This window comes from Strix aluco, chromosome 9 (assembly GCF_031877795.1).
Source record: "Strix aluco isolate bStrAlu1 chromosome 9, bStrAlu1.hap1, whole genome shotgun sequence".
NCBI classification, from domain to species: Eukaryota; Metazoa; Chordata; class Aves; order Strigiformes; family Strigidae; genus Strix; species Strix aluco.
In genome coordinates, this window is record NC_133939.1 from 12,089,023 (window position 1) to 12,107,299 (window position 18,277).

Genomic DNA, 18,277 nt, shown 5'->3' on the forward strand with positions numbered 1-18,277 from the left:
CATGCTGGACAGGTAAAGCAGATCACTAGATGGGGCCCAGAAACAGAGCAGCTACCAGGTAATGCAGGAAGCCCTAGTTACCTCCCTCCCAATCCCTTTGTGATCAAAGACTGGGGGAGGAGGGGGGAGTAGAGGGAGATATCAAGAAGAGATGGTGTTTTGGAATTAAATGTTCAGTATTGGCCTATGCTTTTAAAATGTTTGGGGTTTTGTTTTTTTTAAATAGGGTGAAAATATAAAACCAAAACAATTTAAACAGAAGGTTAAACAATTTAGTTAGGAAAAACTACATATGAAGCAACCTTTTGCAAAGTCACTCTGGTATTGAATCAACTGGAAGCAAATGACATTGTTTTTTGAGAAATGTGACTCCACTCTTATGGTCTAACAACTTAAGCTCAGACATCAACGTTTGCATACAAACCCTGTGTGAAGTCATTAGAATAGCTGATGCTTGCATTTTGCCTACAAATTCACACAGCCAGCTCTGACCAGGCGAAGGGCTGGGAATCCATCATGGCAAGAACATCATCAGCACACAAGGTGAGTTCTCCAAGGCAGGGCAACAATGTCCCTGCATAAATATCCATGAAAAGAAGCCCCTTGTATTTGTCAGAACTCTGCTAACAAATTGCTCCAGGCAACAGTCCCTGAAGTCAGAGACTCCATCTATGTCAATCCATTTCTTTTCTTCCCAGCCTGACAGTGTGCTGATCACAGCTCCTCTGTGCCTTTACCTTCACTTCATGCCCCAGATATTAGTGCACTCACGCAGAACAAATCTGTGAGAGACTGCTGTATTTCCCTGACCTGCCTGAAAGGCTAAAACACACCCTCTAGTTGAGCTGGTGGTGTCAGGAGCCTTCCACGGGCTGCACTTACCTGTGCCTTGCCAGAGCTGATAAGGTTCATCTGTGACTGAGAGTGTCCCCTTGGGGGGTGTGAGAAGGCCTTGGGGAGAGCAGTTTGGCAGCTCCCAGCCTGATCTCATACACAACCCAACAAGGGCCCTTACAGCACAGGTATTTCATCGCCTCAAAACAGCCTTGTAAGCACTCACAAGAGTTTGCTGATAATGTCCATGCTCCAAAAGCTGCTTACTACCCATCTGCCGATTTTACAGCTCCTAGAAAATGTCTTGCTGTTCTCCCATTTGGGAAGCAGGCTCAGCTGAGCCAGCAGTGGTCCCTGCCTCTCCCACAGCCTGGGAATGGAGCACCACGTGCACACACCTTGCCACAGTAATGTTTCCACCAGCTAACCCTGCAAGAACACAGATGTAACAGCAGCATCATTCGAGCAGCCTTCCAAGCTAAAAACCTACCCACACCTGGCATGAATATAATACATTCCCTTGCCACTAGACAGAGAAAGGGCATGGGAGAATCTGTTGATGCAACCCCAAAGGCCTCCAGCTATGGCCACACAGATCACTTAGAGAAACCCACTATCACTGGTCTCATACTTGCAGCTGTTCCTCATCTGCCCTATCAGCCCTCTGGAGACAGTAGCTCTGGGGAGCAAGAAGAGAGGGAGTACCAGCACCATGCCGTGGTGCTACCAGCTGGTCTCTTTGCAAGTGCGAGGGTCCCTGTTGCACAGCGGAGCTGCAGACTCACATATAGCACAACCGAGCACAGTCATCTTGGGCTTTTGTTCTGAGTATCTTTGCACAGGTTGGATAGAAATAGGGCTATACTTACGCTCTTTAGCAAAGAAAATGCTGCTTCTTATATCAGCAATCAGGCTGGAAGAATAAACCTTCCATTAGCAATGTTGTCCTGCTGATGTGTACAAAAGCAAAATATGCAATTACTTTAATTTCTTCTTTAGTTTGATCCATTGGGAGATTTCAAACAAACATTACCCTTTTGTTTTCATCTACTTGGAATGGAATCAGCCCTTGATAACAAAACACATAGTGATGGCCATAAAAGGCGATTAAATAATTTAATCATCTAAATTTACTATCTCCAGACATGTCGATGCTGCTGTGATTTTGGCTTCTGCTGCATGCTTTTCCGATTGTAATTCTAATACTTGCTATTCATGACCATACTACGTTGCAGAAATGATTTTTCTTTACCAGGAAAAGCTCAGATCAGACAACATCTGGTTTATAAAGAGAATCCACATTTTCACCCAATTTTCCAGCTGGAATAACTGAAGCAAAAGGAGGTCAGGCAACTCACTCATTTGCTCAAGGTCACAATCAACATCTACAATGCCGTAATATTGATATACAATACCCTGGGATCCTCTTCACTGTTTTTTTTAAGTACTAAAATACACTCCTCTCCATATATGTGCAAGCTGACTGTACGACCATTATTGTGTTTGAATATATGTTAAAAGTATGTGATATCAATGTTACAAATTCCTGTGTACTCTCTTCTAGCACCTGTGGGTATCTTAAGCAATTAAGAAAGCAACTCCATATAATAATTCATCATCTGGATCTTAAAATAGAAAGCTAAATAATGGTATTTTGGAAGAGAGAAAAAGCACACATTTCAAAAACAGGTAAGCAAGACTATTTTCTTATTTTAGCAAAAAAATAGTGAAACATAAAACTCTACAAGTCAAATTTACATTAGTTAAGTTTGGTATGTGGAAAAGACAATAACTTGCATCCTTTTGACATTTCCCTTCACTTACCAATCTCTTGGAACACAGAAATCAAACCAGCGTAGTGTGATAGATAGTGCCAACACCTGATACGGTATTTTTCACTCTGACATAACTTTCTGTACACTCAGAGAATTGTTTCACCCTTCCAGGCTTTGTTTTTAATTTCTTAATTAAAAACTGCTAATCCTAATTGAGATTTATAACAAATGTGTAATCTTCAGTATTACCAAATTAAGAAGGTAAAAAAACCCTAGAAAAATATCAGTGTCAGTGGTTAGGATCCCAGAGTGAGCGCTACAGTTTGTGAAAGCCTGTGTAAAGTTATTAAAGCTAAATATAACCCCAACCTTGGCAAAAAGGAAATATAATCCATCAAATTCTACTCCTTCAGTTATCCCAACCTCACAGCAAGGAAAATCCAGTGGATTGCTGCAGGTCCTAATGCACACAGACAAGTTGCCGCACACCAGCCAACTCGCAATACAGGCCCATGCACAGGGACTGTAACCTGCAACAAATGCAAAACAATTCATGGGAGCAGAGTCAATCAAGCTGACATGCTTGTATGTGTAAGAGGCAAGACAATGCCAAGTACAGTACTATTTCAGTAGCAAACTCAGTACTGAATGTTCACCTGAATGCCATGCTAAATTCCAGTTTATGTAAGCATGGTCATACTGGGTAGGATGAAAGTTCATTTAACCCAGATTTCTGCATCTGTGAGAATCTACAGCTGCTTAGGTAAAAGTAGAGAAACCAGTCAGTACAACAGTATTTTTCCTGAATACTCTTCCAATTTCCACTCATGCAGGTTCCCAGCCTGAGATGGCATCTGCATAGTTACTAGTTCTCAAAGACTTCTGTCATTAATTTTTCCAGTCATTCTTCAAACCTACAAGGACACTATAGATGCTAAATGTTTTGTGGCAAGGAAATAGTCCTAATATTCATTCCATGAAATATTTTTTCCTCCAAACTTGTCCCCCATTAGTTTTATTTGATGATCCCTACTTCTCTTGTGGAGAGAAGAAACGGCAAGCAAAGTCTACACGTCTCTGACCACTGTTGATTTTTATGACCTCCATCATATCCCCTCATAGTTATTTTTCAGGCCAGTCCAGGTCCAGTTTTACCTACACATGTAGTCATGGTCTAACTGCTGATCCTCCTCACACTTCTCTGCGATTTGCTAATTCCAGTAAGTCTATTTTTAATTGTACAAGGTATTAAAGACCTCCAAATAAGCTGCTGTGGAACTCTGCTATCCAAGGACAGATCAAAAAGCAAAATTTATTTATGATTTCTTAGTGAGCTGGAAAGTAGGACCAAAACTATGTCATTCTTAACACAGTAAAGCTGCTCTAAGCTTCCAGGTCCCAGCCTCTGCAAGGCAGAAAGCTGAATCATAGTAATTCCTTTTCCTTTGCCTTCTCTGGGTGATTTTCTCTGATGGGATGAGTGTAAGACAGTATTCCTGTCCTTGTATTTCTCCCCACTCCAATTTCTTGCTCTTTGTATCCAACATGCAAAGATAAGCCCATGTACCTTCACTGTTGCCTTATCAAAGCCTAAACTGGTCATTGACAACTTGACTCTGTACCAAGAGATTTTTTTTTTTTTTAATTTGGAAGTTCATTTGGGTTGTTTTTGTTTTTTTTTTTTTCATTTGGAAATTCTGGAAAGTCCAGAAAATTCCCTCTTACTGTAGAAATAGCTGGAAGATCCTGACTCATTTCTATTAACCACCACTTGAGCTGGATGCAAAAGAAATGGCCAGGAAACCAGAAGCTAAGAGGTTAACTTCTGATTTCCTACAAATACACACTACAGCTACACGTAAACAAGTGCCAGGAAAGGATGTGGATAGCAAATAAAGCAGAGTTTACTGCAGTTCCTCCTCACTCATCTCCTTGTTCTGCCTGAAACGCTGCAGACACGGTCTGACTCAAGGAATCCTTTTGTGAAAATATTTCCAAGAAATACAGTTGTCTTTCGCATGCATTTTACAAAAAGCAATGTTTAGCCACCAATTCAGATTCTTTTTGCAGGCTCACGTAACTTAAAATTGCCTGTGATTTTGTTTAAAAAAGGAAAATTGGCAAGCACTTAGTATGTCCAAAAGCTTTTGGCAGCTTAAAAATACTGTGTAAAGAAACTTCTCAGTGGGAGCTAGTACAAACTTTTATATCAACTCATCTCTCAAACATTTCATCTGGGCAGGTCCTTTTTGGTGTGTTCTTCACAAACTGACTTTTTTATATGGTGAAAACATTTTAGAATGACATTTTATTAACCAGAATTTACAGTTTCAGTTAGATTTGGACAAGTAAGGCAAAAACATATTGGTACAATTCCAGGCTGGATTCACTTTTATCTTTTGTATAAAAAACAGAATTAAGCACATGTTAGTGAACATTTCTATTATTCCCAAATAGTTCTTCAGTTCAAACTGTGTTCATGAGTATTCTCCATACTTCCATACATTCTGCTAAAATATTTTGTATTTACACAAGTGTTTAAGGAATGAGCATGCGATCTGTCAGAGCTGCTTGGTCAGAGGGTTTCTGAACAAAAGCAGGTGATGGATGCACAAACATTTTCAAATCACAAGTCCTTCCCCAACTGATGTCTTTGCTACATTGTCACCAGGAACAAAATCAGGTGCCACAAGGGGCAAATGGTCATCACAAAGAATCAGATGCATCATGTACAACAAAATATATTGTGTATCTTAAATACTGGAAAATGTATTCATTAAAAGTCTACAAAGAAACAATAAATGTTTCCTATTGGATGTACCAGATCCAAGGTTAGGATTACTTTCCCTGTACCTCCACACATGTCCTGCTCACATTCATCTGAAGGATGTGTTATGGAGCACATGTCTAACACCTGGGAGCAGACAGCCAACGAGGGACTTGGCTTCTTTCATAACAGGCCAGTTAAAAGATAAAAGGAGACTCAACTGCAGGGTTGTAAGGCCAAAGAAACCGGACATTCCTGGCAACAAACAAGCTTTTAGATAACTGCTTAGATCACTGTACCTCCTAAAGGGCTGTGTCCTTGCTTAAAACCAAAGAGCTAACAGTGGTCAATAGCTGGAGGAACTCAAGCACTGCAAAAGCCAAAACAGAGTCACAGCCTGAATAAGCAAATACAGGCACAAGCGCCAGCTGGCAGGTGCAGAGACCAAACAGGCAGCTGGATGCTCTGTGCCTGGTTGCCTTTTCTAGGGAGCTCTAGGGAGATGTGAAAAGGTTCCTCAAGCATGTGGGAGAATGGGTTAAAGACGGGGAAAGAGCTAAAGCACTGCAAAGAAAGAAGTGTAGATCAGCTGTGTGAACACTTTTTATTCTTTACCTTCAAAGCCACAAGTATCCAAAAGTGAGAATTAAATAGGCCCAATTCCAAGCTCTGTTTCTCCCAAGAACATGTCCTCCTCTGTAATCCCATCAAGATCAGATCTCCTATAGAGATAGCTGCAATCCATGTTTGCACATAATCTACTACTAAAAGAAACATCTCAAAAAGGACTGTGGAGCATCTGGTTCCAGGAATCTACATTTCAATAATTAATCTCTTTACTGTTAAGGCTTACCCTCTGAAAGAGCTTATTTTAGCCTGTAAGTCACAACCTGTGGAAAACATCAAGGTAACACCAAACCCTTACTGAAACACCAAAAGAAAGTTATGAGTGATTGGTGATGTGATGTTCAACTCCCGACATCCTAGTTTCATAGCTAACGACTGATTGATCCAGCAAGGCCACACATTTTCCACTCTAACTTCATGATTTCTTTTTTTTTTTTTTTCCTGGAGAGAAACATGCAAGCAGCACATAATTACGCTTCTGATCCATTCTGCTGCATTAAGTCAAAACCTTATTGAGCTGGATTTGCACACATATAGTTAAGAACTGATTCTGTCCGTCTCATCTTCAAGCAAGTATCGATACTAATGAAAATAAGCACAGCAGTTGACAGATGAGAAGTGAGGAAAAACGAACACCAAAGGCATAAAGCGTTCAATTCAATTGGTTCCATCCACTGTATTCAGAGTGATCCTGAGGCAGAAAGAAGTCTGACAAACATTACAATGGCTATTTTTCATCAAAAACCACACACACAGAAACTATTATGTTTTAAGCTAACCACAAATTTGCAATAATTATTAACAGACTGTAATTGTAGAAGATATTGCACACACATTCTTTGTGTTTAGACAGAACATAACATTTTGTTCTGAAGAGGCACCAAATTAACAGAATGAAAAAAGTACATTTTTTTATAATATGTATTTATTTACAGAGCTCCCTGAGTTTAAAATAAGAGTCACAGCAGAACTGAAATAATTGAACCCCAAAACAATGGAGGAATCAGTTTATTTCTGACTGGAAATGTGTGCACATATGTACAGCTACCACACCTCAGCATAGGAGATCATGGTTCATAGTCTGAGCCAGCTTCAGCTGGACTAGACTTGGAACAGCGCCCCAAGATGATGTCAGACCCTTGCCACCCAAAACATCCTGAAGTATTCATGCGACATGCTTTTTGGTGCTGAATCCTAAACCTTTCTCCACCATGGCATTCATCACTCCAATCACTAATTCAGGCTGGAAGGCTGCTTTATTCTAGGAAGGGATTCAAAAGCTAAAAGACCAGGAACTGTTCATGTATCTCCTAGACACTCTATCTTCTTCCATCTTCCTTAGCTTCAAACACTCTGAAGACACTGTGCCTGTTTCTGTATTCCTGAAACAGTATTGCAGTGAACAAGAGTTCAGTTACTTGAGTGTTCTCTCTGGCAGAAAATTCACTTCTTGTTTCACTCAGAAAAGTAGAGCTGCCAGTTAGTACTAGCTGACAGGCTCAAATATGCTGAAACGCTGCTTAGCCTTTGAAATGAAATCCTATGTTTTGCCTTTACTAACCTTTCTTTGGTTAAGGGAACATAACCATTTGCCTGTGTTTGTCCAGTTCCTCTTAAACTACAGGAGGTATCACAGCCTGGAACTAGTCTGTATTCACCCACACCTTTGTTGTAGTCATCTAATAGTCTTGAAGTCATGAGGCCTTTCATCAAAAGCTTGCATGATTCAGGAAATGTAATCTAGAAGTTTTTAGAAATCAGGTGGCAACCCCCCAGGGATGCACAGAAAAAGCTAAGATCACCAATGCTAGCCATGCTACGTTTTGCAGCACACAGTAAGCACACTTCAGTTTCCACTGTAGATATATTCACAGTATCTACTCCTCAATTTATCTTTCTGCTTCAGTGGATGGTGGAATGGTTCAGCAGCTGTTATTAAGTAAAATGACTCCTCTTGCACCGTGCCATGTTACCCCAAGTCTGCTGACCAGAGGTTGCTGGAGAGGATATGGAGCAACAAAAATTTTCCACATGCACGAAAACCAAATTATTCTAATAGATGGAAGAGTATGAAGCATGGTGATAACAGCTCAGAGATATATCTCTGTCTCTCATGAGCAATGAAATTGCGTAAGGCTTTTGTCTGAAATATGCTGAACTGGAATTCTGATTTATTTAAACTGGGTTTAGACCAAGTATATTAAGATTATTGTTGTAAAGAAGAAACTTCATGAAAGTGAGAAATACCATGAACAGTTTTGTCACACTCCATTCAGATTTCCAATCCACCCAGAAAAGGAATGGATTGCATTTATCCTGAAGTCAAAGCAGAAGATGGTTTTCCACTTTGGGAAAGAAGGGGTGGAAGAAGGGCAGGGGAAAAGGGATTAATATCAGTAGGAAGAGTATACTTATACCAAAGCTTTTGAAAAGAACAGGGAGGGAGGAAAAAGAAGCATCTGAATATCCTGATGTGTCAACATAGAGCAGTGGTGGCTTGCCCTCAAAAATCAAATCTTAATTAAAAGTTTAACAGCAGTGTGTGTAATTAGTTTCAGATGAGAAGAAATGGCATTTTCCCCTTGGCTTCTCTCTCATCACTGAACTCTTCCTCTCTTACTCTCTGACTTTTCTTCAACAGATCTCCCTCCCCGCCTTTGCCTCTCCTAGCAGCTTTTACTTTGGCAGTACTTTTCAGCTGGCTGGTGTTCTCTGAGGGCCCCAGTTTCTTTATGGCTCCCCTCCCCACTCAGTATACCTCTTACAGGGCATTGTTGTTTCCAAGCTAAATCAATATCCCTATGTTTGTAGCCAAAGGCCTGAAATGGACTCTGGACTCAGCTATATGCATTTAAATCCAGATCCGCTCTACTAGGAGGATTCTGTGCCTACAACAGCACAAAAAATAAAGCTCAGCCTGGCTATCAGCGTGCAGCCAGCAGTGAGTTAATGCCAGTGAGAGGCAAGGGTTGAGGACTGGCACTGATGCCGTTTTCTGAAAGCATGAGTTTAATTTACTATTCCTTTGCACACTTCTTGAACCAGCTGCAGCTCACCATGCTCGGTAGAAGAGAACCAGTCTTCCAGAGCCTGGGCCAAGGACAGCGAAACACGTTAAGATGACAAGCGCTGCTGCCAGCAGGCTGCTGCTCACCCTCCCAGGTGGAAGCTCTCCGGCTGTCCTGCGTGGCGCAGGCTGGGGCACTGGCTGCGGATGCCTGCAGGCCCACACTCGCTGGTAACGCAGTGCAAACACCTGAGCTGTGCTGGGGCTGTGCACAAAGCTTCACAGGTGGATTTCTGCATCCTTCTAGCTCATACGTACTGCCTGTGCTGCCCCAACCCATCTCCTGTGAGCTATGGATGGCGACGCCGCTAATGGAGACGTGCTCCTGCAACGGAACTTGAGCAGCATGGGACAGCACCGCTTCTCAGCCAAGCTACAGCAGCAGGCACTGGCACTGCTTCCAGTCATCGCTGTAGGTACTGTCAGCCTAACCCACCCATACAGCCTGGGAAGTACAGGGCCAGGAGCAGTTATGCATCCCATTACCAAAACTTCATTGTGGGAGGCAAAAGACCAGATTATTTGAACTGAGTTATGAATCTGGAACTACTTGCACAGCCCAGGATACAGATGAAAAACAGAGAATGTCTCTGAAAACAGACCTAGAGGCTGTTGATCACAAATACATACACACACACATATATATATAAAAAAGTTTCATATTTCTGTCCAACACTGACAGCCTGAAACAAAATACCTCTACTAAATTCTACATTTCCAAACAAGAAATACATTTCAAAGCATTTTCTTGAAGTCCCCAGAACTTCAAAGATATTATTGTGGTTATTTTAGACGGTTCATCCTGTGCCTAGCACTTGGCATTTAAATCTATGTTAATCTCTTTATTATTACCCAGAGTTTATCTTTTCCTTATAATTTATTCAAGTATTTTCCTTATAATTTAATCAAGTATCCTGTGATAAACACAGGAAAGCAGACAAACATAAATGGAAGATCTGCATTCATGGCTGATTTGGTGTATGAGGACACCACAGCATGTAAATAGCTTAAGGTTCCTACAACCATAGCTCACCCAATTACAAAATCCCAGACCAGTCAGATCACTGAGATTTTTTTTTTTCTTAACTCTCCTACCTTCCTCTGTAGGATTGTAATGCTTGGACAAAAAAAAAAAAAAAAAAGAGCAAAACTATCAGGGGAAACATGAAAATCTGGCATTTGCCACAGCCCATCAAAGCTAGAGCTAAGCAGAACTGCAGACAGAGCATCGCAGACAAAACTGCGACACATCAAGCATGTGCATGCATAGATTTGTTTATAAATGTGCTTATTACACAGAGCAGTGTGGCTGCAGATGGCCAAAGCCTGAAAAACCTGAAGTGGGTTGTTTTGGGTTCTTTCTGGTGTTTGTTTCTCTCTTTGCCTTCTTGGCTTTAATCAAGTTACTTTGCCTTTCTATAGGTCAATTTTCTTTTCTCCCAAGAAGAATTTTGAACATGCGTCTTAAATTGTAATTTTTGTCAAATGCATAAAACCACAAAGCCTTCCCAAAGCACTCCCAAGGACTGCTACTTACAGAGACTTTTCTGTGCCCCTTTAATTTATACCCTACTCTTTCAGGTATGATTGCTCATTAATAAATAGCTTGTTTTTCTTTTTAAAAAATATAATAAATTCCTCTTATGTAGGAGGATGTTTTCATCACTTTATTGTTTTGAGTCCACACTCTTCATAAGCTGTCATAGGAATTTGGTTAACAGATTTGTAATAGTTTCATTCCACATACTGTCATACTACACACATTGCTACAAGACTAATAAGAAGTGAAAGCAATATAAAATGTTGTTGCTCAGAATACTAAAGTCAGATGGAGAAGATTTGCTCAGTGGAAAAAGGCTGGTTTTAACACCATCTCTTTTTCAACCATATGCATACTTTAAATGTTACTGCAATACTCTGAAGTATGAAAACAGATCCACATCTTGGGCTTGTTCTCCTCTGTACTTAAGAAACTATACCCAAAGCTATAGCTGCTGCCTAAACTGGTAAAAGCCAAACCTCAAACAAATGTCTTTCAGCACAGAAGAACAAACACTGCTCTGGAGAAACAGACACCATCCCTCCTGCGCTGCTCTGCTGATGACGGTGCCGAGCCCTGCTGTCCCCCCTGGAGCACAGCCACCAAAGGGAAGAGGCTGGCAATCACTCTGCAGTTACCAGCAGGCCATTGAGCATTAGGCACAAGAAAGAAGTCACAAACTTAAACAAAAACAGTTATAAAAATGGCTCTGAAGTAGAAATGCATTTTGTGCATCACTTACTATTTTTCCTTGTTACACTCTAATGTTACTCATTTATTCAAACATAGGCCTGTTTCTGTTCCTACTGAGGTCAAGTGCCAAAGTGGAAGTTGATCAAGGTCACATAAAGCTACATATGTTTATTGTTGCTTAAAAGTGTTTTACACATTGAAGCTTCTAACTTAGGCTAAAAGATATGAATATTTTGAATATTTCTTCTGAACTTCAGAGCCCTGGATAGTCTGGCTTTCCAAAGACAACCCCTTGTCCAGGACATTGGAGGAAGAGAACACCCTTCTCTTTCCAGAGCTGAGCCTCATGCTGACCTCTAAAAACCCTCTGCAAGTCCTCCCCATTTGGGCATACACACACACATTCTTAGCTTCAAAACCAGTAAGTCATGAGTCAGAGATCTTGAAATTCTTAAGAGTTGCCATCTATTGATGGCACTTAGTATGCACATGGTGCAAATTTTCAGTAGGTAAATGCATACAAATGAGGAAATGAGCGCTCTGAATTATTTAAACTAGAAGCAAAACACAGATCATGCAACAAAACTTAAGAAACACTATTCTGGTGGTAAACTTAGTATTAGATGAGGAAAAATTCTCAAAGACATGCTTTTGTTGTTTCTACTGCTTTTAGAAGACTAAAATTCTGTTTACAAACTAAGAAGCAGCGCCCCAGCCCCACCTGTACGCCAGAGAAGAGCAGCCATCCTGCACCCATACAACCAGGGAGGTTCTCTTACTTCTGTAACTGGAAAGAGTAGATAAAATATCTGCAAGCTGTCTCTTTTCGGAGATTAAAAACTGAATAAAGAGAGTGGTGTTGTCACCTTGCTGTTGCTGTGTTCAAGTTAACACGTCAGTTCAAGTTATGGCATTTTTGTGTAGCTGGCTACCAAGGGGAGGAGGGGCTATGGACAGGAGGATGATATCTTCAAATACCATGCTTTGCTCTTATCTTCCACACAAATCTCAGCTGCCACAGTTCATAATAAATCACATGAAACAACAAAGGATGACCTATTAGATAAATGTTTTTTCAAGTCACAAGTTCCAAATGCAAAGCATCATCCTAAATGCCCCCTCTTCAGACACCAAACAGTTCCACATAACCCCATGTACCAAATTTTCTTCCTTCTGGCTTCTTCCTCTTCTCCATTTTCTTGAAGAAACAGCACGTACAGTATTTGCATTCACTCTATGTAGGTTTTTAGTATATCTCAAACCTTACCATGTCATGGACTTATTTTGAAAACCAGCTCTTACAGACATATTCTTAAAGGTACAAAACCCAGTAAGATGGTCTATTAAATGCAGAGTCACTGAACACCTTGATTCAACTTGTACATCTAGTTAGAAGTTGTTTGGATACTTATTTTGTATATCTCTGGCAACTCCCAGCATTGTGCCCAAGAGAAAATGCCACACAATAGTCACTGACAAAGAATTTCCAGTTTTGTCTTTCTGACATCTCTCCCTGCTCTATGGATCCAGCCAAGATCTTAAACTTATTATTAATCTGTCTTGCTCAAAGATAAAACCAGATTTCTCAACTAAGAAACTGAAGAGGAAGAAGATTTATGTGAATAAAGACATCAGTCTTCACTTTCTGCAAGGACTAGAATGCTAGAAATACCTGCTGTGATGCCTAAAGGTTTCATACAGTGATTAGTAGGTGGCATTAAGCAATAGCTGGCGGCTGTACCTGGGCCTTCTCCCTTTTTTTTTCTTGTGGAGTGCACCCACAGCATCTCCTGCTTGGGGCGCCACTGGCAAAGACACAATTCCTAGAAGAATATCATACAAGGATGTTTCTCTTCAGGGATTAACAAAGGAAAATGGGGCACATCTATAGAGCTGTATACTTACTTGAAGTATTTTAGGGTAGACTGCTGTTCTCTCTGCCTCAGAACTGCTTTCCTTATCAAGGCAACATTGAGATTTTATTTTTGCTTCAAATGGGACAGGCAAACTTGCAAGAGACTTAAAAAAGCCATTCAAAAAGAAGGCATAGTTTATCTCTTGAAATCAGTACCCAATACTAACACTCTCAGTAGGGAGCATATAGCCAGTGGCACACAGGCTACAAAGAGGAGGACCATTTCATCTGAAGGCATGAAAAGATAAAATGCCAGATCATCAGCTGACAGAAGCCCATAGCCTCTAGCAATCACACCCAGGCACATCAGTGTATTTCGGGTATTCTGCATTTTGAGATTTCCTGGCCTCTCTTCTCTGGGCACCCCTATCACTCACTGCCCTCAGACATGAAAACTCAGTAATCTTGCTGGAATCAGTTTCGCTCCTGGCATCCGCACAATGTGCATAATGACATTGTGAACTAAACACTCTTTTGCTTGTCTACATAGTTGTCTCCACTGTATTATCCAGACATAAACTTCAATGATCCACAACAGACCAAAGGCAAAAAACAATCTGTTAGGACCATACCACATGTTTTACGAAGGTTCAGTAGCCTCCAGCCCTCTTTACCATGCTGCTATTTCAAATAACATGAATTCTGGTGGAAACAGGACCATCCATGTCTCCTGCAGAAGTCTCTGAAGCAGCGCTTTCTTCTCAACTCGCCAGGTCTCCACATCATTACTAAGCCTAACTGCAAAGCTCAATGGCACATTATTTTAGATAGTTACGTAATTAACTGCTTCTAAACGAAAAGTCACAGTAATAATACACACCCAGAAGAGAGAGATGTGCGAGGGAAGACCATTTTCCTGAGTCATCCCCTGCCCAACAGCTTTCCTCAGAAGCATCTGCCTGCACCTACACCAGCCTCATGATAGGGCTGAACCACTCATCCTCCTCTTCTCAAAGGGACCAGGGGGAGAAAATGATCCCACAAATCTCCTGTGGAAGGGCAGCCTTTTGACAGGAAAAACACCAGTGTATTAACAGTTACTGTAGAAAACAAAGGCCCCATCACTATGATGGGTGAATGTGTTAGAGACCAGGAGGGGAACCCCAAAAGCCCACATCTGTGCCTCTCCTTTGAGTATCCCCAGCTCAGCAGGGTGGTGGACAGCTTCCACAGTTCCCTCCATGCTGCGGTAAAGCCTCACTTCTCTGAAAGCCCAGGGACCTTTGCTGTAGCTCTCAGTGCCCCACTCTCCCAGGATTTACCTCACAAAGAACTGCAACTCAACCTGCTGATAACTGCATCTGGGTATGTGGAGGTTGGTACATTGTTTGCTGCCACGACACCCAAGACTACCCTTTTCTTCCAGGGACTGAAGCACGTTGCATAGATGATCCATGCTCGGACACGCTGCAATTTCTTCTAGACCCTTCTCACTTCATTATGCTTGAAATTACTACCAGGAAGGAGACACTTATTTGTTTAAATGCTGTTAAGGTAATTTATTTAACCATTAAGCAGAAAAAAGGGGGGGAAAAAAAAGTTTGTTTCACAGACAATGGGTTTTAAAGCAAAAGAAGTTTAAACATCAGCTTCAGGATGATGAAATTCATCCCCTTCCTCCTTACCACCATTAGCTTCCCCCATGCACTGGATAATGCCCTCAGCTGATACATAAAGTACCACTTGGTTTGGGTCCTAGCTACTATAGTTGCCATGACTGCACCACACACCTCTCTATGGGCAGCAATGCTCTATTCAAACCACTGCTAGGATCTCATGACAGCTATTAAATTCTCTAATGTTGCCATTACCCACTTACAACTAAGTTACTGCCCTTGTGATACAGTGGGGTATCAGGGGATGCACTTTGGACCTTACCATAACATACTTTATATAAAAAAACCCAATCTCTACCACTCAAATGATATACGAGTGCCCTGACAAACAGGCAAAAATACTATTTGCAGTGTCTTGGTAATATTTTTATCAAGTGAGAGCCACACAGGACTAAATCATTGCCACCTCAGACCCAAACTACTCCAGGGTTCTGGAATTACTCACCATACATGTATTTGGCAAGGAAGGGCAGTAACTAAGCAGTAAGGGTATTTCTCATTCTGAAACAGTGATTTATAATGAGAAACAATGCTGTCACTTACTCCTAATAAACCCATAGTGCTTATTATATTCCCATGACAAAATGAAAATAATCCAATTCAATTCAGAAAGAAAGTGACCCTCAAAGACCGAGAGCCTTTCAAGCCCCCCTTGATTAAAAAACGGAGGCAACTCACTAAACCGGAAAGCGGTGATCCAGCAAAGATTTTACTGCTGCAAACAGTTTGCAGCAAAGATATATGGGAGTTTATTTGCATATAACTCAATATAAGTTCAGACTGCATCCTGGGTGAAAGTAAAGGGTCTTTGTTTTGTTTTGTTTGGCTTTTGGGTTTGTTTTTGTTTTTATGATGAACAGGCTTAGTAAACATTTCCTAAGCTGTCTGCTGTTTGGAATTCCAAGTCTGAAATAAAACATAACCACACTACTGGCTCCAGTGCTGCCTCTCTTGCAAATCGCAACAAAACCCACCCACAATTAAATAACAGAACATTTACTTTATATAGAGCTTATGTGTAGCTCACTGCTTCACCTATAAAGTAACATTTCAGCTCTGTGTGACAGAGACAGCAAATCTACCAGCAAACTAACCTACAGGGACAAATAGCCTGTCAATGCTCTTTCTCTACAAATACAAAGTTAAAGGAAAAAAATAATCACTTAACATCTGTAATAATAATTCTGTTGCCTCTCTCTGCTGATTAAAGTATACTGTACCATTATGATGAGAGTCCTGGGTCTGCTTATTTCATCATCGCTATCCAGCGGCAGAATTTCATGTGACAACTCCTCTCGTCGTCGTCGCCTGCAGATATGTGGACAGTTCCTCTGTACCACAGAACGAAAGGCTTGGAGCAGAACAATGCTGGCAGCACAACCCATATCTGCATCCTGAAGCCTACAAAATAACTTCTATGTTTATGCTATGTTTGAAAAACAGTGGCTCCTTGTGCCTGAAAACAGCCTACAGTGCAGCTGCAGCCAGCTCGCTCTCCAATCGCTTCCTTGAGCTCTGATCATCTGATCACAACCAAATAGCTTGGATGCAGATAGAGGAAAGATTTGATCCGCTGAAACTGAAACACACGCAATATTACGATGCTTTTTTCTCTCTCCCTCCCTCTCTGCTTCTGAATTCACATGAGAAAATGTGCTCCCCCTCTTGTACAATCAGCCGCCTCCTCTGCTTCCAGTTTCATGGAACTGAAAGTATTAAAATTCCTAGTTCAAAAGAGCCAGCTGTTCATTAAACACAAACACACACAGAGGCATCCACAACAACTGGCAGGATTAGTTTAAATACCTTTTTAAAACAATAATATGTAGCAAAACAACAAACATCTGGAAAGTTATTAGCTCTCATTATCAGCACTGCTGTTTTTAAAATACTTTGCCTCAGGGTGTTTTGCCACAAAAAAAAAAAAAAAAAAGACATTTAAGCTCACTGAGGGATTTGGGCTGTAATCTTTTCACTTCTTGCAATTTGCTGAAGCACAGCAAGCTCATTTGAGTTGTAAATGTAACAAGTGGTAAAAAAAAAAATGCAGAAATCTGGACTGCTTCATCCAGCTCATGCTAAAATAGCCGTGGCTCAATGAGAAACAGCAGTGTGCAGCTCTGAATCGCCTTTCAATAGTGTAGTTGTGTGTTCCCACACATGCGTGCCTTCTGAAGAGTAATACATTTTTACATCTACATAGGAGGCTTGTGTTGGGAAGGGTCTGGGCGGACAGGGTCTGAACCAAACATCGATGACCTTCCAAGAAGGGCAAGAGGAAGGTGTTTTAGTGTTTTATCCATCGGGATGCAGGCAGGGAGAAGCAGCTGCCGGCAGTCAGCAGTAACAACTCGCCTTTCTGGCTGCTGCATGACCAGTCATTGAGAAAGCAGGCAGGGATGCTTAGCAATCACGTGACTGACCTGGAAACACAGCAAGTGCTAATGGTAGAAAGTGTAAGGTAATAGCACTTGGGAGGAAGTTACCACTAAAAATACCTACAGAAAATGGATTTCTCTTACACATTAGGAAAACTAATAATTTCCAATATGGTTTCCAGAGAAGCTGCTTTTAAGCTAATATGTATAACTTTATTATATGTGCACCCAAAACCATATTTACCTTGCATCAAAAGGCTTTGATTTCTAACGAAGGCCATGAGTTCTGTCATCAATTCCCATGGGGGCATAAGCAACATTCTAATGTCTGTTAATGAGATCTTTGTAAATAATACTCCTCCTCACAATCTCAATCAGGAATTGCACTGAAAACATTCCGCGGAAATACTTTCTTCTGGGCTTGATTAGGGTTTAATTGCTTAGCGATCTGGAAAAAGACATCATCATTTTAATTAAAGCGTTTGCCAGAAAAGCTAAATCCTTTAAATTTGTCCTTTAAAAGCAACAAACTCATTGCCATTATTTCTTGACTTTCGTTTCTTTAGAATAAGTTGCTCTGAGTGCAGATGGAAAGCAGCAGCACTGCAGGCACTGCACAAGCTCACCCACAGCTCTGCCAATGCACCTACCCGGCTCTTCTCCCTTGGATGTCACTGGGCACAGACTTCACACGCTTATGTGATGTGCCTGCCTATCCACCAGCATACCCTGCAGAGGGGGCCTCATATCATGCTTATTAGTTTGACTTTTCTAATGCGATTACAAGAGCACAGTGGCACAGCTGAGTAATCTTTGCACCAAATCAGCAACCCTGACGGCTGTTGCTGCTATTGTTTACATTTTCATCAGTTCCCTGCCTAGTCCAGAACTGCGACTGACGCCTTGGCCGCACAAAAGATGCACTTGGCAGCTGTGAGACCTACATTCTCACTCTAATTCCAGCAGCAGCACTACAGGCCTGTGTAATGTCTGCTGTTGGCTGTTATGGCAACTGCTCTGCTACCTTGGGGGCTGCTAACGCATCCTCTATCTGGCTGGCATCTT

The 18,277-nt window shown here is 41.3% G+C and overlaps 1 protein-coding gene across 8 annotated transcripts in view; it reads right to left on the minus strand.

The window, feature by feature from the left end:
• The window catches only part of DOCK10 (dedicator of cytokinesis 10), a 164,797-nt gene that overhangs the window by 120,304 nt on the left and 26,216 nt on the right, over window positions 1-18,277 (minus strand). For 6 of the 8 annotated variants that reach the window (XM_074833706.1, XM_074833708.1, XM_074833705.1 and 3 more), the window contains exon 1: window positions 16,055-16,237. The exons of the other annotated variants lie outside the window; for them this stretch is intronic. In XM_074833706.1, coding sequence (XP_074689807.1) covers window positions 16,055-16,219 — 165 coding nt within the window. In that variant the 5' untranslated portion in view covers window positions 16,220-16,237. Of the gene's footprint in view, window positions 1-16,054; window positions 16,238-18,277 lie in introns of those variants that run through there. 8 annotated transcript variants of the gene reach the window in all.